The sequence below is a fragment of the Heteronotia binoei genome, chromosome 9 (assembly GCF_032191835.1).
Source record: "Heteronotia binoei isolate CCM8104 ecotype False Entrance Well chromosome 9, APGP_CSIRO_Hbin_v1, whole genome shotgun sequence".
NCBI lineage: Eukaryota > Metazoa > Chordata > Lepidosauria > Squamata > Gekkonidae > Heteronotia > Heteronotia binoei.
In genome coordinates, this window is record NC_083231.1 from 123,180,546 (window position 1) to 123,204,654 (window position 24,109).

General features: G+C 50.7%; 1 protein-coding gene across 1 annotated transcript in view; it reads left to right on the forward strand.

Moving 5' to 3' along the window:
- Positions 1-7,993, forward strand: part of ADISSP (adipose secreted signaling protein) — a 71,535-nt gene extending 63,542 nt beyond the window's left edge. Inside the window, exons 4-5 of the mRNA XM_060246101.1 lie at positions 4,619-4,741; positions 7,752-7,993. Coding sequence (XP_060102084.1) covers positions 4,619-4,741; positions 7,752-7,852 — 224 coding nt within the window. The 3' untranslated portion in view covers positions 7,853-7,993. The remainder of the gene's footprint in view (positions 1-4,618; positions 4,742-7,751) is intronic.
- Positions 7,994-24,109: the final 16,116 nt, after the last annotated feature.

The window sequence follows — 24,109 nt, forward strand, 5'->3', positions numbered from 1 at the left end:
TTTCTCTGTGCCGGTTTGGCAGAGCCCGCTAGTCCCCCCTCCCCTCCCCTCCCTTCCCCTCCAGACATGCTGTGTAATTTTTTCAGTCTACTTGAAATTCAGTCCCTGGCTCCAAATGTTTACCTCTCAAAATGTCAGGAATTGGACGGCCTTTCATTTTTTCAGGCTTTGCCGCTTTGCAGAAGTTGACCTCCCCTGACCTGCTTTCCTCTTCTGGTTGGGAGGGCCTCCTGGAGCTCAGTGGCAGAGCCCCGATTTGCATGCCGAAGGTCCCAGGTTCAATCCCCGGCACCTCCAGGGGATAGGTTGTCCGGCCACAGGACCTGGGGAGACCCAGCTCGGCCAGAGAGCTTTAGCAGCCAGACCAGTGGTCTTAGAAAGGCACGATCTTCTTCGTGGTCTCTGTGCTTCACACTCATGGGATAGAGTGCCTGCGCCGATCCTCAGATCGGTACCTAAAAAGCCTGGGATTTTTTTCGCACTCAGCACCAACGGGCATGCGCAGGCATCCCAGTGCTCTCCTTCCTTGGAGGTTTTTCAACAGAGGCTAGATGGCCATCTGACAGCAATGCAGATCCTGTGATGTTAGGTGGAGGGATTTTTGAGTTTCCTGCCTTGTGCAGGGGGTCAGGCGTGGGTTCATTGAAGATCACAAGAACGCAGACTTAGTGATTTTAAACAAAGTTGCATTTATTGGAAGCGTCAGCGTTACTCCAAGCAAGCAGGTAAATTGGAACTGATAGGGATTGTTTCAATCTATGGTTATTTATCCCCCTACTTCAAAGCGTTCACATCTACCCTACAGTTCCCAAAACAAAAGGCTGCTTTTGCATATGAGACATTCCCAGCGCTTCCCCCCTTATCTTTTCCGTTGGTGGTTACATTTCCCAGAGGCGCTGGCCTTGGAGCCTCCGGGGAGGAGGTGAGAAGCTGGCACCTACGGTTGGCTTCGAAGACTCTTGGCAACCTTTGATAGTCCTGGGAAACGGCTCTCTACTCTTCCCCCCTCCCTCCTAGTTAACCCCGTTTCTGGTTAGTAAGAATCCCCCCTGCATATTTGATCATGGTTAGTAGCATTGCTTAATGATGTTATGAATGAACAGAGCCTGACACAGGGGGTTGGACTAGATGACCCTCGAGATCCCTTCCAACTCTATGACTCTGTGACCATGCAAACTTCCTCCTGCTAACCAGTTACAAGTCTACAGTATCTCTCTCTCGGCTTGGCTTCGTGAACGAAGATTTAAGAAGGGTGCAATAGTCCATGTTTGCTGCAGGCTCGCTGGTGGCTGACAAGACCAATGTGGGACAGGCAGGTCCGGCCACAGCGGCTGCAGGGAAAAGTCTGATTTAGGGTTGGTCCTGTAGCAGTGCGATTCTTCCTCAATCTCCTTTTGTCCTCAAGACCAGCTATGCGTGTGTTCTCAAAGGAAGAGACAGCCTGGTGGATGGTGTGCCTCCATGCTTTGCGATCTGAGGCTAGGTCAGACCACTGGTGATGGTTGATGTGACAGGTGCTAAGGGATTTCTTCAAGGAGTCCTTGTACCTCTTCTTTGGTGCCCCTCTATTTCGATGGCCGGTGGAGAGTTCGCCATACAGGGCAATCTTGGGAAGGCGGTGGTTTTCCATCCTAGAAATATGCCCTGCCCAGCGCAGCTGCGTCTTCAACAGCAGTGCCTCGATGCTGGTAACCTCTGCCCGCTTGAGGACTTCAGTGTTGGTCACAAAGTCACTCCAGTGGATGTTGAGGATGGTGCGAAGGCAGCGCTGATGAAAGCGCTCAAGGAGTCGCAGGTGATGTATCTACAGTATCTACTAAACAGGAAATCTTCCTGTAGATGAGATATTTGTGGAGACATCTGTATATAGATACGATCTGATGTCGATGGGATTCATCAGAGGCTTTTAGCTGGGAAATACTTCATTGCACCACTGAGGAAGGCTGCAACTGAAACGCATTTGGTGTCCTGCTCATTTTACTCTCTGAGCAACTGAATCGATGTTATGCGGTGATTGCTCTGTATGAATTAGTTTAATGTTTTTATTTGCCATTTTGTTAAAAAGAGATTCATGTGCCGTTGAGCAATTTTCGATGGTTTGTGTGGTCTGTTAGTTGTATTTATACCCCGCCTTTCTCAATCAGAGACTCAGAGTGGCTTACAATCTCCTATATCTTCTCCCCCCACAACAGACACCCTGTGAGGTGGGTGGGGCTGAGAGGGCTCTCACAGCAGCTGCCCTTTCAAGGACAACCTCTGCCAGAGCTCTGGCTGACCCAAGGCCATTCCAGCAGGTGCAAGTGGAGGAGTGGGGAATCAAACCCGGTTCTCCCAGATAAGAGTCCACGCACTTAACCACTACACCAAACTGGCTCTCTCCAAACTGGAGGAAGTCAAAGGAGATTTTGAGCCGCTCTGAGACTCTCAGATTTGGAGTGAAGGGCAGGATATAAATCCAATATCATCGTCTTCTTCTTCTTCTTCTCCTTCCTTCCTTCCTTCCTTCCTTCCTTCCTTCCTTCCTTCCTTCCTTCCTTCCTTCCTTCCTTCCTTCCTTCCTTCCTTCCTTCCTTCCTTCCCTCCCTCCCTCCCTCCCTCCCTTCCTTCCTTCCTTCCTCCTCCTTCTGTCCTTCATCCTTCTTCCTTCTGTCCTTCCTTCTTTCCTTCCTTCCTCCTTCTTCTTTCCTCCTTCCTTCTTTCCTCCTTCCTTCCTTTCTCTTCCTTCCTTCCTTCCTTCTGTCCTTCCTTCCTTCCTCCTTCTTCCTTCCTTCATTCCTTCCTCTTTCCTTCCATCTTCCTTCCTTCCTCCTTCTTTTTTCCTTCCTTCCTTCCTTCTTTCCTTCCTTTCTCCTTCTTTCCTTCCTTCCTTCCTTTCTTCCTTCCTTCCTTCCTTTCTCCTTCTTTCCTTCCTTCCTTCCTCCTTCCTTCCTTCTTCCTTCCTCCTCCTTCTGTCCTTCATCCTTCTGTCCTTTTTTCCTTCCTTCTGTCCTTCCTTCTTTCCTTCCTTCCTCCTTCTTCCTTCCTTCCTCCTTCTTCTTTCCTCCTTCCTTCCTTTCTCTTCCTTCCTTCCTCCTTTCTTCATTCCTTCCTCCTTCCTTCCTTCCTCCTTTTTTCCTTCCTTCCTTCCTTCCATTTTCCTTCCTTCCTCCTTCTTTTTTTCCCTTCCTTCTTTTTTTCCTTCCTTCCTTCGTTCCTTCCTTCCTTCCTTCCTTCCTCCTTTTTTCCTTCCTTCCTTCCTTCCTTCCTTCCTTCCTTCCTTCCTTCCTTCCTTCCTTCCTTCCTCCTTCCTTCCTTCCTCCTTTTTTCCTTCCTTCCTTCCTTCCTTCCTCCCTCCCTCCCTCCCTTCCTTCCTTCCTTCCTTCCTTCCTCCTCCTTCTGTCCTTCATCCTTCTTCCTTCTGTCCTTTTTTCCTTCCTTCTGTCCTTCCTTCTTTCCTTCCTTCCTCCTTCTTTCCTCCTTCCTTCTTTCCTCCTTCCTTCCTTTCTCTTCCTTCCTTCCTTCTGTCCTTCCTTCCTCCTTCTTCCTTCCTTCCTTCCTTCCTTCCTTCCTTCCTCTTTCCTTCCATCTTCCTTCCTTCCTCCTTCTTTTTTCCTTCCTTCCTTCCTTCCTTCCTTCCTTCCTTCCTTCCTTCTTTCCTTCCTTTCTCCTTCTTTCCTTCATTCCTTCCTCCTTCCTTCCTTCCTTCTTCCTTCCTCCTCCTTCTGTCCTTCATCCTTCTGTCCTTTTTTCCTTCCTTCTGTCCTTCCTTCTTTCCTTCCTTCCTCCTTCTTCCTTCCTTCCTCCTTCTTCTTTCCTCCTTCCTTCCTTTCTCTTCCTTCCTTCCTCCTTCCTTCCTTCCTTCCTTCCTTCCTTCCTTCCTTCCTTCCTTCCTTCCATTTTCCTTCCTTCCTCCTTCTTTTTTTCCTTCCTTCCTTCCTTCCATTTTCCTTCCTTCCTCCTTCTTTTTTTCCTTCCTTCCTTCCTTCCTTCCTTCCTTCCTTCCTTCCTTCCTTCCTTCCTTCCTTCCTTCCTTCCTTCCTTCCTTCCTTCCTTCCTTCCTTCCTCCTTCCTTCCTTCCTTCCTTCCTTCCTTCCATTTTCCTTCCTTCCTCCTTCTTTTTTTCCTTCCTTCCTTCCTTCCTTCCTTCCTTCCTTCCTTCCTTCCTTCCTTCCTGAGCCTGCTTTGGCGGGGAGGGCGGGATAGAAATTAAAAGTTATTATTATTATTATTATTATTATTATTCCTTCCTTCCTTCCTTCCTTCCTTCCTTCCTTCCTTCCTTCCTTCCTTCCTTCCTTCCTTCCTTCCTTCCTTCCTTCCTTCCTTCCTTCCTTCCTTCCTTCCTTCCTTCCTTCCTTCCTTCCTTCCTTCCTTCCTCCCTCCCTCCCTCCCTCCCCCTTTCTTACATGCCCAGGGAAATGCTGACGGCCGCTTTGGGGTCAGGCAGCAGTTTTTCTCTAGGCCAAGGACCCTGGAGGTTTTGGCCATCTTCTGGGCATGGAGCAGGGGCCACTGAAGGTGGGCGGGAGGGATTTGTGAAGTTCCTGCACGGTGCAGGGAGTTGGGCTGGATGACCGTGAAAGTCCCTTCCGACTCGCATGCTTCCGTGACCCCGCCTGCTTCTCTCTCCTGGCTCCAGGTTACAACCTCAAGTGCGAGTACACGGCCCACCGAGAAGGGGTCCTGCGGGAGGAGCTGGAGCTCTGCAGCGTGGCCAACAACAGTGCCTCCGTCAGGGTGGTGGTGCAGGCCAGGGTGATGGGTGAGTCCCCCCCCCTCTGCTGCCTGCCTTTCAGGGTCTGAAGAGCTTCCAGGGGGCCCCTGAGAGACGCCCCCCTTCTCCCATAGAAGGGGCCCCGTCCCATCCTCTCTGTCACCGAGGGGCCCCCAACCTGCTGCCCAAGGGTGCCCCAACGCCCACTGACATCATGTGTTTTTAAGAAAGTAGGTGGGGCTTTTGCCCAGCAAAGGTTCTGATTGGCCATTGGAGATTTGATTGGCTGTGTCAATTTTTAGAAATGTTGCCCTGGTAGCAGCTGCCACCCCAGCACAAGGACCTGCAGTGTGTGACTGAAGGTCAGCTACGGCAGTCATTTTGTGTCTGGCTCTGCCTCTTACAGCAGCCATTTTGTGTCTGGCTCCACCTCTTACAGCAGCCATTTTGTGTCTGGCTCCGCCTCTTACAGCAACCATTTTGTGTCTGACTGCACCTCTTACAGCAGCCGTTTTGTGTCTGGCTCCGCCTCTTACAGTAGCCATTTTGCGGCTGAGCCTGCCACACTGTGTCAGAATTCCAAAAGCGCCCACAGGCTGAAAAAGGTTGGAGACCTTTCATTCGGGCATTCCCTTTGATTGAAAAGGTATTTCCCGCCATTTCTCCACAGGGTTTAAAGGAGTTTGGTGTAGTGGTTAAGGGCACGGACTCTAATCTGGGAGAACTGGGTTTGATTCCCCACTCCTCCACTTGCACTGCACTCCACTTGATTCCCCACTCCTCCACTTGCTGGAATGGCCTCGAGTCAGTCACAAGTTCTCGCAGAGCTTTTCCTCTCAAGAGCAGTTTCTGTCAGAGCCCACCTACCTCACAGGGTGTCTGTTGTTTGGAGGAGATTGTAAGCTGCTCTGAGACTTCTTTGGGTAGCGAAGGATAGGGTATACCGTCACACTCCTCCTCCTCCTAGGCAACTTTTGATCCCCTGCTGATCAAGTTGTACAAACAGACCCAAAGTCAATATGTTGTTGAAGGCTTTCACAGCCAGAGTCCATTGGTTGTTGAGTAGATATAAATTACCTGCCTACCATCTTCTTCTCAGTCTGACCTAGAGAGAACTCCAGTTTTCTGGGTTACACCTCTGAGAATGCCAGCCACAGCTGCTGGCAAATCGTCAGGTCTCACAATGCCAAGACCACGGCCACAAAGCCCGGTAAACCTACAGCAACCAATAGATCCAAAGTTATTTGCGTTTGCCTCAAGGTCTGGCAACTCCAGGAGTTCTCCTTTCCCTGACAGCTGGCTGAGTGCCTCAGGTGGGGCTGGGCACCACTCGCCTCTTGCGGCTGTGCAGGCTGGGGGAGGGGGTGTCCGGGAGGGGGGCGGAGGCCCTTGATGCTTGCTCATACAAACAGCTGCTTTGCTGGCCCCCGCCCACACACTCCCCAGCCTGGAGACGCTCTGGCTATCTTGGCATCTGGCTTAATATCCGGCCGCAGTGAAGTGTCTCCGGTGCCCAGGAAATTAAATCTTGCTGGTTGTCAATTTGTTGAAGCCAGAGATGGTGGGTAGGTGTATTGGCGGCAGTGATAAGCTGGTGGTCTCCACCCACGGGGGGGAGACCGAAGCTCAAAATTAAAAGGAAGAGCTGCTGAGAGACGTTAATTGTTCCTCCTAAGTGCAAACGGGCAACGGATTGCAATAAAAGGAGAAGGGGGAATCACAAAACGCCCTCGAAGGAGGGGATGCTAGCCGTTGCCATGGGGATGCTCCGCTGGGGTGTGGGGTAGGGTTGCCAACTTCCAGAGGGGGTCTGGAGATATCTCAGAATCACACCTGATCTCCAGACCATGGAGATCAGTTTCCCTGGGGGAAAATGGATGCTTCGGAGCGGGGTGGCCAAACTTGCTTAATGCGAGAGCCGCATAGAACAAATGTCAAATGTTTGAGAGCAAAAAAGGAAGAAGATGGTGATACTGGATTTGTCGCCTGCCCTTCATTCTGAATCGCAGTGTCTCAGAGCGGCTCACAATCTCCTTTCCCTTCCTCCCACACAACAGATGCCCTGTGAGGTGGGTGGGGGCTGAGAGGGCTCTTACAGCAGCTGCCCTTTCAAGGACAACCTCTGCCAGAGCTCTGGCTGATCCAAGGTCATTCCAGCAGGTGCAAGTGGAGGAGTGGGGAATCAAACCCGATTCTCCCAGATAAGAGAGCTCTGGCTGACCCAAGGCCATTCCAGCAGTTGCAAGTGGAGGAGTGGGGAATCAAACCCGATTCTCCCAGATAGGAGAGCTCTGGCTGACCCAAGGCCATTCCAGCAGTTGCAAGTGGAGGAGGGGGGAATCAAACCCGGTTCTCCCAGATAAGAGAGCTCTGGCTGACCCAAGGCCATTCCAGCAGTTGCAAGTGGAGGAGGGGGGAATCCAACCCGGTTCTCCCAGATAAGAGAGCTCTGGCTGCCCCAAGGCCATTCCAGCAGTTGCAAGTGGAGGAGTGGGGAATCAAACCTGGTTCTCCCAGATAAGAGAGCTCTGGTTGACCCAAAGCCATTCCAGCAGCTGCAAGTGGAGGAGGGGGGAATCAAACCCGGTTCTCCCAGATAAGAGAGCTATGACTGACCCAAAGCCATTCCAGCAGCTGCAAGGGGAGGAGTGGGGAATCAAACCCGGTTCACCCAGATAAGGGAGCTCTGGCTGACCCAAGGCCATTCCAGCAGGGGCAAGTGGAGGAGTGGGGAATCAAACCCGGGTTCCCAGATAAGAGAGCTCTGGCTGACCCAAAGCCATTCCAGCAGGTGCAAGGGGAGGAGTGGGGAATCAAACTTGGATCTCCCAGATAAGAGTCCGCACACTTTACCACTACACCAAACTGGCTGTCTTAGCCCCACCTCCCTCCCAGGGTGTCTGTTGTGGGGAAAGGAAAGGTGATAGCAGGCCGGTTTGAGACTCCTTCGGGTAGAGAAAAGTGAGGTAGAAAAGCCACCTCTTCTGCTGCTGCTGCTGCTTTTGTGCCCCTAAGGGCTTGCCTCTAATTCCGGCCCCCCTCCTTTCCTCTCTTTCAGATCGCCACCACGGCACGCCGATGCTACTGGAAGGCGTAAAGTGCATCGGGGCGGAGCTGGAGTACGACTCGGAGCAAAGCGAATGGCGCGGCTTCGACTAGGCTGGATCTCCGCCCTGCCCTTGCAAAGCCCGGTCGACTTTCTAGGGTTTTCTATACATATCTACATCTATATTTTCCAGTTCAGCTTGAAGTTTAAAAATATATATAAGCCCCGCCTCAGCTGTTTACGGGCTGCCAATCGCAGGGCGTCCTCGTTTTGTGCCGGCCTCATGGAGCTTGTCTTGTGGGTTTGGGTGCTCTGTTTACTTCCACCCTCCTCCGCCTTCTCAACCCCTCACGTCCAAACTCTGCACCGTTCCCCCTTTGGTTTAACGGATGGTTGCAGCTCCAGGCGAGGCACAGACTGGCTCTCTGCCGTCTCTTTGGCCTCCGAGCTGCGTTTTGCGGCGTGCCGGAGTTGGGTCCCTGCGGACCTCAGGAAGTGGGGGGGGGGAGGCAGTGTCGAGAGAGACCGTCCCCTGAGCCGAGTTGTGTTCTCTCCTGCTTTAGCGTGGCTCTCTTGTTTGCAAACCTCCCCCAAAGTTTGTGCAGCTGCTGTGGGAAGAAGAAAGAGCAGCCGCGCGGTGCTTCGACAGTGTAACAGGGAATGCCGGTGCAGAACGGCAAACGGGTGCTCTTCTGACCTGGGGGCAGAACAGATCAGCTTTTCAGTTGTGAAAACTGTTTTCTTTTTGGGGGGGTGAGGGGTAGGGAGTTGATCTGGACAGTTCTGAGCTCATTTTGAGCTTTAAAAGACTTATTCAGGCGGGGGGGGGGAGATTTGTCCTGCTCTAGAGATTTGGATGAACAATCCGGAGTTTCCTGGGTTTACTATGGGAGGGGCTGGTAGGACTTCTAATATGCAGTTCTTTCTTGTAGCTGCCCCCATTTGCCGGAGCCAATTCCGAAAACCACTCTGGCTGGGGCAGGATATGTCTCTCTTGCTACAACCCGCCGTGCCCCGGTTTCCAAATTAAACCACCAGCAGTTTAGCTGAAGGGGGTTCCAATTCACTTTTAGAAGCTTTTCCACCATCTCATTTTCTTTACTTGCAAGCTCCTGTGTCTTCAAGGGCCCCCCTCCCCCCGTTTTGCGTGTGTTTTGCTCCCTGTAGTGGACGTTTCGATATTATGTCCTGCAGATTAAAACTGCCAGGGTTTTTTGCTGAGCGCAAACCGGTGTAATACCGAATCGACCACAAGAGGGAGCAAAACACATGCAAAACAGGGAAAACCACCATAAAACCCAGGAATGTGCAGGTGAGGAGAATAAGAATGCAGAAAAGCCCGTAGTCTAAATTTACCAAAGCAGATGACAAGTGAACTGTTCAGACAACCCCTTCCCCATGCCCCCCCTCCAGAAACGGGTGGGAACAACAATGCCTGGCCTCTGGCCAGGTGGTTGGGCTGATTACCTTCCCCTTACAGTTTGAGAGGTCAGGTTTTCCTTAAAACAGGAACTTGTGGAGGCCTTTTGAAAGATTCATGAGTGATCTTTTCGTCGCAAGCCATACGGTGTCTTGAAATGTGTGTATGCGTGTTTCTCCTTTGTGCTGCTGCACTTTTTTATTTCCATTCCCCACCAACCCAACCTCTCCAACCATTTTAAGCCAAGACTTCCAGTTCCCAACACGCTGCATAAACTCTGGAGTAATTCTGTTGGCTCCTTCGGGCTAGAGCCCTGGTGTGTGTGTGTGTGTGTGTGTGTGTGCTGAGCTGAATAAGAGGTAAAACAAATGGGCTGTGGTGCACTGCACTGCCAAGGAAGCGATCACATTTTGGAAAGTCCCCTTCATGTGAAAAAACAAGCAAATCCCCGCAAGCAGAAAGCTAACGTGGCAGGGAATGAGCTGGCATAGAATCTTTCTCCCTGGTGTGTTAGGAATTCCGGGGTGGGGTTTCCTGCATAGATTCTTGGGGAGGGGGATCAAGGTGGCAGCGTTAATTGGTACAGCCCCTCTAGCACCTTTTTCTCCTGTGCACTTGGAATGAGTCTCTGGTTTTTCCCCCCCACCAGGGTGGTACTCTGAATTTAGTTTTGCTTAGAGGGCCACAATCCAAATCAGGAGCCAAACTTGCTCCCTGTTCGCATCACCGCTCTGTTCTCTCAGGTGTTTGTTTTTTCCTCTCCCATGGTGGGACAAACTTGGGTAGGTTTGCCAGTTGCTGCAAAAGAAAAGGGGTATCCGCATGGCATGCCCCTCCCCAGTTTCCTTGCCCCAGTGCCTTATTGGCAGCTGCCATTCCCATACCTCCCCATCAGGAAGTTTCCAGACTTTCTTTTTTTTTCAAAATCATCAATTTAGCATTATAATTATGCACAGATTGCTGTATCAGGTCCCCTAAATGGCCAGGTTTTTTTTAAAAAGCCTCTAACTTACTTCACTGCAGAAAGATCTCCCTATGTCCCTTTCACTGCAATGCATAAGGGGACATGCCCACATTTAAAGAGGATAGAGACTTACCAAGGATGAAAAATAAGGGAATTCAAATTACTTGAAAAACAGATCGCTGTATCATAATAATAATATTCAGTGCCCCTTTTGGGGGGGGGGGAAGAGTGCCCCCCCGTCCCAAGTTTCCCAACCCCATATTAGTCATCCAGGCTTGGCTGAAAGTGTTCCCAAAATTTTGCAGTGATGCAGGTTTGGGAAAGAGAGGGGGAAAAGCCAGAGAAACGCCCAGAGGTGGACAAATGCACCACGATGCTGTAGGGAGAACAGGGAAAAAATACCCCCTTCCCAGTAGCATCGAATCTGGGGCAAGACTCCTGTGTGGAAATGGTGCCATTCTGTTGCCTGGGAACCTGAGCCCCATCTGCCACTCCCACTGAGGTTGGGGGGGGGGGCTGACCAGCTGGTAGCAAATAGGATTGTGAAAAGATTCCTTCATAGGGGGCAGGGAGGGGTCAGATGCCAGCTACGCCAGTCACGGTGAAACCTGGCCCTGCTGAAGGTTTGCACAGGTAGGAGAGCTGCAATCAGGGGCACCCACTTTTTGTTTTTAACATTAAAGCTGCCAAGAAAAGGGGACTCTAGGTAGGAGCAACAGCGCTGGAGAAGATTTCTCTCCCCACCTCAGTCATTTTACCAACTCAATATGGACATTGCCCTCGGGGGGGGGGGGGCAAGTGAAGAGGGGGGGGTGACTTTTTTTTAAAGCCTCTAACCTATTTCACTGCAGAGATATCTCCCTATGTCTTTTTCACTACAGACATGTAAGGGGCCATGCCCGCATTTAAAGAGGCTGGAGACTTACCAAGGAAGAAAAATAAGGGAATTCAAAGAAACGGGATGCTAGAGAAGCGTAACGTCCTCTCATAGCGGCTTCCTCGAGCCCCGTTTTTTAAAAAATGGGAATTGGAACCCTGCCAGGTCATGGATTCTCTCCCCCCCCCCCCTCAAAAAAAAAATAAGTCTGGCCTTTGTCGCTCGTGGAAGGAGGAATGAATGTCTGGCGTCAGGGTTGTCCCGCAAACTCCCCCTCCCCGCTGCTGAGTTCGTAAAAGTCTTTTTTGTTTAAAAAAAGACAGATGGTACACAGACCAGGAATGTCGTTTAGTTATAAAAGAAACTTATGGTTTTTAATGTGCCTATATATAAATACATACATGTAAAAAATAAAAAAGCGTGTACTTGATGTTTTTTTTTTTTTACAAGTAAAAAGGAATACAAAACTTTACTTGGAAAAAGATGTCTCCTTCGATATCCCCACCCCTTTTCCCATCCCCTGCATTTTGAGCTGTCACTCGGTTTCCAGGATTCATCTATAAAGACAGAAAAAGGGCCAGTTTATAAGGTGTTTTTCAAGTTTACATTTCTTTTTTGAGGGAAGAAACTCCTCTGGGGGCAGGGAAGACCTTTGGATTCACTCTGTGTCCTTGGGACAGTATACGGTTGCCAATCTCAAGGTGGCACCTAGAGATCTTCTGCTTTTACAGTTGATCTCCAGGCAGCTGGAGAAAATGGACGCTTTGGATGGTGGGTACCCTTTCTCCCCACACCATACCTTCCCAGCTTCCACCCCCCCAAATCTTTGCAGTTGCAATAAAAAAGGCCAACGCCGTGCTGGGAATTATTAGGAAAGGAATTGAAAACAAACCAGCCAATATCATAGTGCCCCTGTATAAATCGATGGTGTCGTCTCATTTGGAATACTGTGTACAATTCTGGTCACCGCACCTCAAAAAGGATAGAAGTGCAGAAAAGGGCAACTAGAATGATTCAAGGTTTGGAATACTTTCCCTATGAAGAACGGTTAAAACACTTGGGGCTCTTTAGCTTGGAGAAACGTCGACTGCGGGGTGACATGATAGAGGTTTACAAGATAATGCATGGGATGGAGAAAGTAGAGAAAGAAGTCCTTTTCTCCCTTTCTCACAATACAAGAACTCGTGGGCATTCAATGAAATTGCTGAGCAGTCAGGTTAGAACGGATAAAAGGAAGTCCTTCTTCACCCAAAGGATGATTAACATGTGGAATTCACTGCCACAGGAGGTGGCGACGGCTACAAGTATAGCCAGCTTCAAGAGGGGATTGGATAAAAATATGGAGCAGAGGTCCATCAGCAGCTATTAGCCACAGCATTTTATTGGAACTATCTGGGGCAGTGATGCTCTGTATTTTTGGTGCTTGGTTGGGGGTGCAAAGTGAAAGGCCTTCTAGCCCCACTTGTGAACCTCCTGATGGCATGGGTTTGTTTGTTTTTTTGCCACCGTGTGACACAGAGTGTTGGACTGGATAGGCCATTGGCCTGATCCAACAGGGCTTCTCTTATGTTTTTATGACACAGTGTTAGACTGGATGGGCCACTGGCCTGATCCAACAGGGCTTCTCTTATGTGACACAGAGTGTTGGACTGGATGGGCCATTGGCCTGATCCAACTTGGCTTCTCTTATGTTCTTATGTGACACAGAGCGTTGGACTGGACGAGGCATTGGCCTTATCCAACATGGCTTCTCTTATGTTCTTATGTGACACAGAGTGTTGGACTGGATGGGCCATTGGCCTGATCCAACTTGGCTTCTCTTATGTGACACAGAGTGTTGGACTGGATGGGCCATTGGCCTGATCCAACAGGGCTTCTCTTAAGTTCTTATGTGACACAGAGTGTTGGACTGGATGGGCCATTGGCCTGATCCAACAGGGCTTCTCTTATGTTCTTATGTGACACAGAGTGTTGGAGTGGATGGGCCATTGGCCTGATCCAGCTTGGCTTCTCTTATGAGACACAGAGTGTTGGACTGGATGGGCCATTGGCCTGACCCAACATGGCTTCTCTGATGTTCTTATGTGACACTGAGTGTTGGACTGGATGGGCCATTGGCCTTATCCAACATGGCTTCTCTTATGTTCTTATGTGACACAGAGTGTTGGACTGAATGGGCCATTGGCCTGATCCAACTTGGCTTCTCTTATGAGACACAGAGTGTTGGACTGGATGGGCCATTGGCCTGATCCAACATGGCTTCTCTGATGTTCTTATGTGACACAGTGTGTTGGACTGGAGGGGCCATTGGCCTGATCCAACACGGCTTCTCTTATGTTCTTATGTGACACAGGGTGTTGGACTGGATGGGCCATTGGCCTGATCCAACGTGGCTTCTCTTATGTTCTTATTTGACACAGAGTGTTGGACTTTCGGGGCCATTGGCCTGATCCAGCAGGGCTTCTCTTATGTTCTTATGTGACACAGAGTGTTGGACTGGAGGGTCCATTGGCCTGATCCAACTTGGCTTCTTATGTTCTTACGTTATTTCCCAACCAACAACTGGCAACCTGTGGTCCCTCTAAATTGTGGAGTCTTGTGAACAAGAATTCTCCTTTATGAGCTAAAAGCATTCTGGTCCACTGTGGGTGTAGAGCTGACCTGCAGAGAACAGGTCTACCCACCCCTTTCCACTATACTGGCAGACCTGGCCTCTGGAGAACAGGACTACCGATATAGTGGGAAGGGACAGGTAGACTTTGACTGCGCCGAATCTAAAATCTGCAAACAGATCCAAGTGGGCAGCCGTGTTGGTCTGAAGCAGCAGAACAAAGCAGGAGTCAATTTTCACCTTTAAGACCAATACAATTTTATTCAGAATGGACGCTTTCGTATTCATGCATGCTTCTTCAGACGAGGGGATAGGGTACAGTGGGCTGAAATACAGGTAGTTGGTGGGTTAAGAGTATAAACTGATACAAAGTTAGGGTCAAAATAAGAGAAGCCCGGTTGGATCAGTCCAGTGGCCCCTCCAGTCCAACACTCTGTGCCACATAAGAACATAAGAGAAGCCCTGTTGGATCAGGCCAATGGCCCCTCCAGTCCAACACTCTGTGTCACATAAGAACATAAGAGAAGCCCTGTTGGATCAGGCCAGTGGCCCCTCCAGTCCAACACTCTGTGCCACATAAGAACATAAGAGAAGCCCTGTTGGATCAGGCCAATGGCCCCTCCAGTCCAACACTCTGTGTCACATAAGAGAAGCCGTGTTGGATCAGGCCAATGGCCCATCCAGTCCAACACTCTGTGTCACATAAGAACATAAGAGAAGCTGTGTTGGATCAGGCCAATGGCCCATCCAGTCCAACACTCTGTGTCACGTAAGAATGTAAGAGAAGCCGTGTTGGATCAGGCCAATGGCCCATCCAGTCCAACACTCTGTGTCACATAAGAACATAAGAGAAGCTGTGTTGGATCAGGCCAATGGCCCATCCTGTGTCACATAAGAACATAAGAGAAGCCTTGTTGGATCAGGCCAATGGCCCATCCAGTCCAACACTCTGTGTCACGTAAGAACGTAAGAGAAGCCATATAGGATCAGGCCAATGCCCCATCCAGTCCAACACTCTGTGTCACACAGTGGCCAATATATGTGTTTGTATATACACACACACACACATATATATACTGTGGTGAAGAAGTATGCATGCATACGAAAGCTTACATTCTGAATAAAACCTGGGCGGTCTTAAAGGTGTATACCTGATCCCCTCATCTGATGAGGTGTGCTTAGAGAGCACATGAAAGCTTACACTCTCAGTAAAACTTGGTTGGTCTTCAAGGTGAAACTTGACTCTTGCTTTGTTCTAAAATCTGCACCAAGGGCTAGGAATTGGCACGGCAGCGCCCTCTAGTGCAGTGCTGGCAACCCATTTTCATTTTATGTATTCTTGTTTTCTAATGGCAGACTAGAATGATGTTTATAATGTATAGATTAATGCTGATAAGTAAATTAGGTAGCCTACAACTAGGAAATACATGTCCTTTTCTGATTTGCAAAAACACCAATTGGCAGAGAACTTTATTACCCTTTAGGGCTATCAAGACCAAACGGCCAAGCCACAGTTTTATCATGTGACCACAGCCAGTTTGCCCTCTTAAACAACAAACGGCATGCATTTCAGCCCACAATACCTGATCCCCTCGTCTGATGAGGTGTGCTTAGAGAGCACATGAAAGCTTTCGTTCTCAATAAAACTTGGTTGGTCTTCAAGGTGACTCCTGCTTTGCTCAACAGCTTCAGACCAACACGGCTGCCCTCTTGGATCCTAGGAGAGGGCCCGGGGTTACTCTTCACTGCTACAAGCTAGACCAGGGGTGGTCAAACGTGCTTAATGTAAGAGCCACATAGAATAAATGTCAGATGTTTGAGAGCCATGAGGGAGGCAGACAGGCAGGCAAATAGATGGTTGAGGGAGGGAGGGAGAAGTGGAAAGAAAGCAACTTGAATTTTAAATGCATTCTCCCAGCTGCCCTCTATCTTGGCTTGGAGAAGTGATTAAAAAAGAGAAATGCCTTCTCCAAACCGGCCAACGGAGTGGTGGAGACTTTGAGAGCCACACAAGATGTGTGAAAAAGCCACAGTTTGGCCACCCCTGAGCTAGAAACACCCCCCCCCCCCCGAACCATCTCTTTTGGGGAAAACAAACACTCTCATTTCTAGCAGATGTCTCCTGTGGCTCTCGTTGGCTTTCTACCACTGGCTGAAGACAGGAGGCCCACTGTTTAGAATCGTGGTGCTCGCATCGACCCGGAGCACGTCTTGAAGCCCTTCATTACTTTGTCACCCCCCATACCACTTCCTGGGACAGCGTGGTTTAACGGTTGGTGCCCCTGGGAGCCACAGTGCCCCCGATGGTGCCTCTTCTGTTTCCTGCCAAGCATTTTGCCAAAGAGAGCTTCCAGTTGGGCTCTGGAGACCTGACTGGCTGAGCAGATTTCTAAAAACGTCGCTTTGGGCGGAGCTGTGACCCCAGCGCAAGGGCCTTCACCGAGCGCCTGAAGGTAGGCTGTTGTCTGCGCAAGAAAGTATTTTTAAAACAGCGCGTTTCTTTTCAAAGGCATCCTGATAAACAGAGCTTCTGTCTGAAACACTGAAGAGTTATGCATGGCATCATAAGAACATGAGAGAAGCCATGTTGGATCAGGCCAGTGGCCCGCCCAGTACAACACTCTGTGTCACATAAGAACATCAGAGAAGCCCTGTTGGATCAGGCCAATAGCCCATCCAATCCAACACTCTGTGTCACATAAGAACAAAAGAGAAGCCCTGTTGGTTCAGGCCAGTGGCCTGCCCAGTACAACACTCTGTGTCACATAAGAACATAAGAGAAGCCCTGTTGGATCAGGCCAGTGGCCCGTCCAGTCCAACACTCTGTGGCACAGAAGAACATAAGAGAAGCCATATTGGATCAGGCCAGTGGCCCATCCAGTCCAACACTGTGTCACATAAGAACATAAGAGAAGCCCTGTTGGTTCAGGCCATTGGCCCATCCAGTCCAATACGTTGTGTCACATAAGAACAGAAGAGAAGCCCTGTTGGATCAGGCCAATGGCCCATCCAGTCCAACACTGTGTCACATAAGAGAAGCCCTGTTGGATAAGGCCAATGGCCCATCCAGTCCAATACTCGGTGTCACATAACATAAGAGAAGCCCTGTTGGATCAGGCCAGTGGCCCATCCAGTCCAACACTCTGTCACATAAGAACATAAGAGATGCCCTGATGGATCAGGCCAGTGGCCCATCCAGTCCAACACTCTGTGTCACACTGGGGCCAAAAAACCCAAGTGCCATCAGGCGGTCCATCAGTGGGGCCAGGACACTAGAAGCCCTCACACTGTTGCCCCTCCCAAGAACCAAGAATACAGAGGATCACTTGCCCCAGACCTAAGAACATAAGAGAAGCCATGTTGGATCAGGCCAGTGGCTCGTCCAGTCCAACACTCTGGGTCACACAGGGGCCAAAAAACCCCCCAGTGCCATCCGGAGGTTCACAAGTGGGGCTAGAAGCCCTTCCACTGTGCCCCCCCCCCCCCCGCCAAGCATCCAGAATACAAAGCATCGCTGCCCCAGACCGAGAGTCCCAACAATACGCTGTGGCTAATAGCCACTGATGGACCTCTGCTTCATATACTTATCCAATCCCCTCTTCAAGCTAGCTATGCTTGTAACCGCCACCACCTCCTGTGGCAGTGAGTTCCATGTGCCCCAGGGCCTCTCTCCCTGACATTTTGTGGCTGGCTCCGCCTCCTGCGGCAGCCATTTTGTTTCTGTGCACGCCAGCCTGGATCAGAAGTCCAAGTTTGGGGGACGCTGGGTGGCTAGAGTGTTGGACTAGGAGTTGGGAGACCCGGGTTCAAATCCCCACTCTGCCATGAAGGGTCATACATGTTCAGCACAGCCTACCTCACAGGGTTGTGGTGAAGACAGAGTGGAGAAGGGATAGCAGTTTCAGGTCCCCATTTGGGAAGAAAAGTGGGGGGCAGAGGAAGCTCATAATACTGGATCAGGCCACTGGGCTGTGAGTAACAAGGACTCTCGTGGGCCTTGGGGTTGAGAGGGATTCTTCCTGGGGCCACCACCTGCAAGCCACGGGGCGCGGGAGCTCATTTTTTTCTCATATTCTTTTTGGATAGGGTTGCCATTCCTCAGGTGGGGGCAGGGGATCCCCCGGTTTGGAGGCCCTCCCCCCACTTCAGGGTCATAAGAAAGCGGGGGGAGGGGAGGGAAATGTCTGCTGGGAACTCTGTTATTCCCTAGGGAGATTTATTCCCATAGAAAATCATGGAGAATTGATCCGTGGGTATCTGGGGCTCTGGGGGGGCTGTTTTTGGGGGTAGAGGCACCAAAATTTCAGTATAGCATCTAGTGCCTCTCCCCAAAATACCCCCCAAGTTTCAAAAAGATTGAACCAGGGGGTCCAATTCTATGAGCCCCAAAAGAAGGTGCCCCTATCCTTCATGATTTCCTATGGAAGGAAGGCATTGAAAAGGTGTGCTGTCCCTTTAAATGTGATGGCCAGAACTCCCTTTGGAGTTCAATTATGCTTGTCACACCCTTGCTCCTGGTTCCACCCACAAAGTCTCCTGGCTCCACCCCCAAAGTCCCCAGATATTTCTTGAATTGGACTTGGCAACCCTATTCTTGGATGAAACATATACGTAGCCATAGGTTTATTTATGAGAGTCAGTTTGGTGTAGTGGTTAAGTGTGTGGACTCTTATCTGGGAGAACCAGGTTTGATTCCCCATTCCTCCACATGCAGCTGCTGCAATGGCCTTGGATCAGCCATGACTCTTGTAGGAATTGTCCTTGAAAGGGCAGCTGCTGTGAGAGCTCTCTCAGCCCCACCTATCTCACAGGCTGTGGGAGAGGAAGATAAAGGCGCTTGTGAGCCACTCTTTCGTTGTTTTCTTCTTTAGCAGCATGGCATTCGAAGGGTTAACACATGAGGCAGAGGGGAGGCGTCATACACACAATACAGAGAAATGAAATTGGGGGCTTTTTTCTATGCACACTGCTGATGAGCAGGGCCCAGAAGCCTTTTAATACAGGGGTTCCCGACCTTTTTCAGCCTGTGGGCACCTTTGGAATCCTGACGCAGCAGAGTGTGCCCAGCCACGAAATGGCTGTCATAAAACGGCTGCCAAAGGAGACGGAGCCAGAGACAAAATGGCGGCCACAGCTTACCTGCATTCCCAGTGGAGAGCCTTGTGAAGCAACATTTAAAAAAGATAAACATTGCATAGCCAATCAGAAGACTTCCTGGGCAGAAGCCCCCGCTGGCCATGCCCACTTCCCTTAAAACACTTGGTGGGCACCAGGAAAAGCATTGGCATGCGCCATGTTGGGAACTCTTGCTTTAGAGCAGGGGTGGCCAAACTGTGGCTCTCTCACTCCTATTGTGTGGCTCTCGAAGCCTCCACTGTCCTGTTGGCCGGCTTGGAGAAGACATTTAAAGTTAAAGTGGCTTTCTTTCCACCTCTGCCTCCCCTCGTCTATTTGATTTCCTCCCTCCCTCTCTTGCGGCTCTCAAACGTCTGGTATTCATGTCTTGTGGCTCTCAAGACATCGGCTGTTCATGGCTTGCGGCTCTCAAACATCTGGCATTGATTCTGTGCGGCTCTTACATTAAGCAAGTTTTGCCACCTGTTTTAGAGGAAGAAGAGATATAGACCCTTTTGGGGGGAGGCTTCCAAAGGGAGGCGGCAACACGGAAGTTCTGCTGGTCACTTTTTCCTGAACAAACCCAAAGTCTTCCCCACCATAAAACAAGCCCCCCCCCCCCGAACAGACACCGGGACCATTTGGCCTTTTGGGAATCCCCAGATGGAATCAGGTCCCACTGGGCACAGGTTTACCAGCTCTGAGAGTTGGGAAATTCCTGGAGGTTTGGGGGAGGGACCTCAGCACTATAGAAAGCCACAAAATCCGCCTCTCAAAGCAGCCGCCTTCTCCAGGGGAACCGATCTCTGTAGATTGCAGTCACGGCTTTTTTTTGTAGCAGGAGCTCCTTTGCCTATTAGGCCACACCCCCTGATGTAGCCAATCCTCCAAGAGCTGACAGCAGGCCCTGTACGAAGAGCCTGGTAAGCTCTTGGAATATTGGCTATATCGGGGGGGGGGGGCTAATAGGCAAAGGAGCTTCTGCTACCAAGGAAAAGGCCTGGTGGTAGCTCCAGATGCCGTCTAGTCACCACCTGGAGGATGGCAACCCTCCTTTGGCCAGAGGTACATAGAGGGGGACAGCTACCCCCCCCCCCCACTGCCTAAAAGCTGGACGTGCCAGCAGTTGGCAAAGGGCACACCTTTCCAAAGCATCCCTCCAAGGGCAGAGATGTTCCATCTTTGGTTCAGGGAGTGTTCAGGTTTCTTTACAACGGCTTGAAGGGCACATAAGAACATAAGAGAAACCCTGTTGGATCAGGCCAATGGCCCCTCCAGTCCAACACTCTGTGTCACATAAGAACATAAGAGAAGCCCTGTTGGCTCAGGCCAATGGCCCATCCAGTCCAACACTCTGTGTCACATAAGAACATAAGAGAAGCCATGTTGGATCAGGCCAATGGCCCATCCAGTCCAACACTCTGTGTCACATAAGAACATAAGAAAAGCCCTGTTGGATCAGGCCAATGGCCCATCCAGTCAAACACTCTGTGTCACATAAGAACATAAGAGAAGCCATGTTGGATCAGGCCAATAGCCCATCCAGTCAAACACTCTGTGTCACATAAGAACATAAGAGAAGCCCTGTTGGATCAGGCCAATAGCCCATCCAGTCCAACACTCTGTGTCACATAAGAACATAAGAGAAGCCCTGTTGGATCAGGCCAATGGCCCATCCGGTCCAACACTCTGTGTCACATAAGAACATAAGAAAAGCCCTGTTGGATCAGGCCAATGGCCCATCCAGTCAAACACTCTGTGTCACATAAGAACATAAGAGAAGCCATGTTGGATCAGGCCAATAGCCCATCCAGTCAAACACTCTGTGTCACATAAGAACATAAGAGAAGCCCTGTTGGATCAGGCCAATGGCCCATCCGGTCCAACACTCTGTGTCACATAAGAGAAGCCCTGTTGGATCACGCCAATGGCCCATCCAGTCCAACACTCAGTGTCACATAAGAACGTAAGAGAAGCCCTGCTGGATCAGGCCAAGGGCCCATCCAGTCCAACACTCTGTGTCACATAAGAACATAAGAGAAGCCATGCTGGATCAGGCCAATGGCCCATCCAGTCCAACACTCAATGTCACACAGTGGCCAAAATGCCAGGTGCCATCAGGAGTTCCATCAGTGGGGCCAGGACACTAGAAGCCCTCACACTGTTGCCCTGCCAAGCACCAAGAATACAGAGAATCGCTGCCCCAGATATAAGAACATAAGAGAAGCCCTGTTGGATCAGTCCAATGGCCCATCCAGTCCAACACTCTGTGTCACACAGTGGCCAAAAAAACCCAGGTGCCATCAGGAGGTCCTCCAATGGGGCCAGGATGTGTCCCCTGGGCTGTGTTTTGCTCTGCTGCAGCTTGAAATGCACCCAGAATGGAAATGTGGACAAGGAGTGTCTGCCCTTTATCGGCAGCAGATGCAGGTTTTCACTCCCGTACACCCTGCAAAAAGCAGAACGTGCTCTTCAGTAGAGCCAACTGGGGAGGGACGGTGGCTCAGTGGTAGAGCATCCACTTGGTAAGCACAAGGTCCAAGGTTCAATCCCTGGCATCTCCAAAAAAGGGTCCAGGCAAATAGGTGTGAAAAACCTCAGCCTGAGACCCTGGAGAGCCGCTGCCAGTCTGAGAAGACAATACTGACTTTGATGGACCGAGGGTCTGATTCAGTAGAAGGCAGCTTCATATGTTCAATTCCCCAGGCAATGCAGAATCGAAGCTGGACATTGGAGGGACCCATTCTCTGCCCAGTCCGGAAGGGGCATCCCCTTCCCCACTCAGAGGCACGCCCACCTCTCCGAGAAGGTCCAGAGCAGGGCCATGCATGGCACGCTTCAAGTCCCAGCATGTTCGAGAGCCAGTTTGGTGTAGTGGTGAAGTGCGCAGAGTCTTATCTGGGAGTACCGGGTTCGATTCCCCACTCCTCCACCTGCAGCTGCTGGAATGGCCTGGGGTTAGCCAGAGCTGCCGCAGAAGTTGTCCTTGAAAGGGTAGCTTCTGGGAGAGCTCTCGCCCAGATTTTTTCTACGATTTTCCTACGGTTAGGGGGAGTTTCCTGCATTGTGCAGGGAGTTAGATTAGATGACGCTGGAGGTCCCTTCCAACTCTGTGATTCTCTCAGCCCCACCCACCTCACAGGGTGTCCGTTGTTGGGGGAGGAACATAAAGGAGATTCTGACTGCTCTGAGATTCGGGGTAAAGGCGGGATATAAATCCCAATATCTTCTTCTTCGATGTCTCGTTGCCATTTTGGAACCAACCGTTCTATTTTAGAAGCTTTTAGAGTCCCCCATGGGAAGGAAGGTTCCTGGCCAGGGAGGATAGAAATTCTTTCTCACAATATAACCAGCTTTCCAAAAGACCAAAAAAAGAAAGAGAGAGTGAAAGAAAAGCGATATACTGCTCTCCCAGCAGGTAAAATGCAGATGATGTCCAAGTGAAGGAAAAGTTGGAGGCAGCCGGAAAAGAGGAAGGGCCAACATGAGTTGGATCGATTCAGGTGCGGACACAGTCGGACGTTTTGAGGGTCCTTAATTCACAGGGTCACTGTGGGTTAGAAGCAACTTGATGGCACTTAAAAGACACCCGGATCCAGCGGAATAAGTTGTTCCAGCCGCCGCTCTGACCCATGGGGTGGGGGGAAGTGATTTCCCCATACAGTAACAGTTCCTGGAGGAGGCTTCCGCAGACCGTAGCTCTTCAGTTGTAGAACTGCAGCTCAACAACCTGCCCACCTACCCTTCTCGGGAGTCTGGAGAGGCTGTGGCTCAGTGGTGGAGCCTCTGCTTGACATGCAGAAGGTCCCCGGTTCAATCCCCAGCAGCATCTCCAGCTAAAAAGGAACCAGGCAGGAAGTGATGGGAAAGACCTCCGCCTGAGACCCTGGAGAGCCCGCACCAGTCTGAGTTGACAATACTGATCTCGACGGGCCAGGTTCAATTCCCACCTGAGAGCCAGTTTGGTGTAGTGGTTAAGTGTGCAGACTCTTATCTGGGAGAACCGGGTTTGATTCCCCACTCTTCCACTTGCAGCTGCTGGAATGGCCTTGGGTCAGCCAGAGCTCTCGCAGAGCTGTCCTTGAAAGGGCAGCTTTTGGGAGAGCTCTCTCAGCCCCACCCACCTCACAGGGTGTCTGTTGTGGGGGGAGAAGATATAGGAGATTGTAAGCCGCTCTGAGTCTCTGACTCAGATAGAAGGGTGGGGTATAAATCTGCAGTCTTCTTCTCCTTTTTCCTCTCCTTCTTCTTCCCTGGCATCTCTAGCTAAAAAGGGACCAGGCAGGAGGTAATGTGAAAGACCTCAGTCTAAAACCCTGGAGAGCGGCTGCCAGTCTGAGTAGACAATACTGACTTGATGGACCAGGGATCTGTTTGGAGGGGGCTTGTTGCTCACTGGTAGAGCATCTGCTTGGAATGCAGACGGTCCCAGGTTCAATCCCAAGCATCTCCAGTTGAGAAAGACCAGGCAGGAGGTGATGGGAAAGACCTCTGCATGAGACCCTGGAGACTAATGGAGAAGGGCTGTGGCTCAGTGGCAGAGCATCTGCTTGGCATGCGGAAGGTCCCAGGTTCAATCCCCGGCATCTCCATTTAAAAGGACCAGGCAGGATGTGATGGGAAAGACCTCAGCCTGAGATCCAGGAGACTAATGGAGAACGGCTCTGGCTCAGTGGCAGAGTCTCTGCTTGGCATGCGGAAGGCCCCAGGTTCAATCCCCGGCATCTCCAGTTAAAAGGACCAGGCAGGAGGTGATGGGAAAGACCTCAGCCTGAGATCCAGGAGACTAATGGAGAACGGCTCTGGCTCAGTGGCAGAGCATCTGCTTGGCATACGGAAGGTCCCAGGTTCAATCCCCGGCATCTCCAGTTAAAAGGACCAGGCAGGAGGTGATGGGAAAGACCTCAGCCTGAGATCCAGGAGACTAATGGAGAACGGCTCTGGCTCAGTGGCAGAGCATCTGCTTGGCATACGGAAGGTCCCAGGTTCAATCCCCGGAATCTCCAGTTAAAAGGACCAGGCAGGAGGGGATGGGAAAGACCTCTGCTTGAGACCCTTGGGAGAGATCTGCTGCCAGTCTGAGTAGACAATACTGACCTTGATGGACCAAAGGTCTGATTCAGTAGTCGGCAGCTCCATGTGAAATCCAGAGAAGGCAACATTGGTTTGGGGGAGGGGGGGGGTCTAATGAATCCAACCGCTGTCTAAATGTATTTAAGGAACGTGCTGGTCTTGGGGATCCATCTTGCCTTCCCTGAATGGTGCCCCAGCCTGCTGAAATGGGCCCCGGGGGTGGTGATCACGTAGCCCTCAAGCTTGAATGCAGAGGAAGGGGCGGGTGTTAAGGGGGAGGAGGAGGGGGGCATTTCTGCTCCTTCCCTCC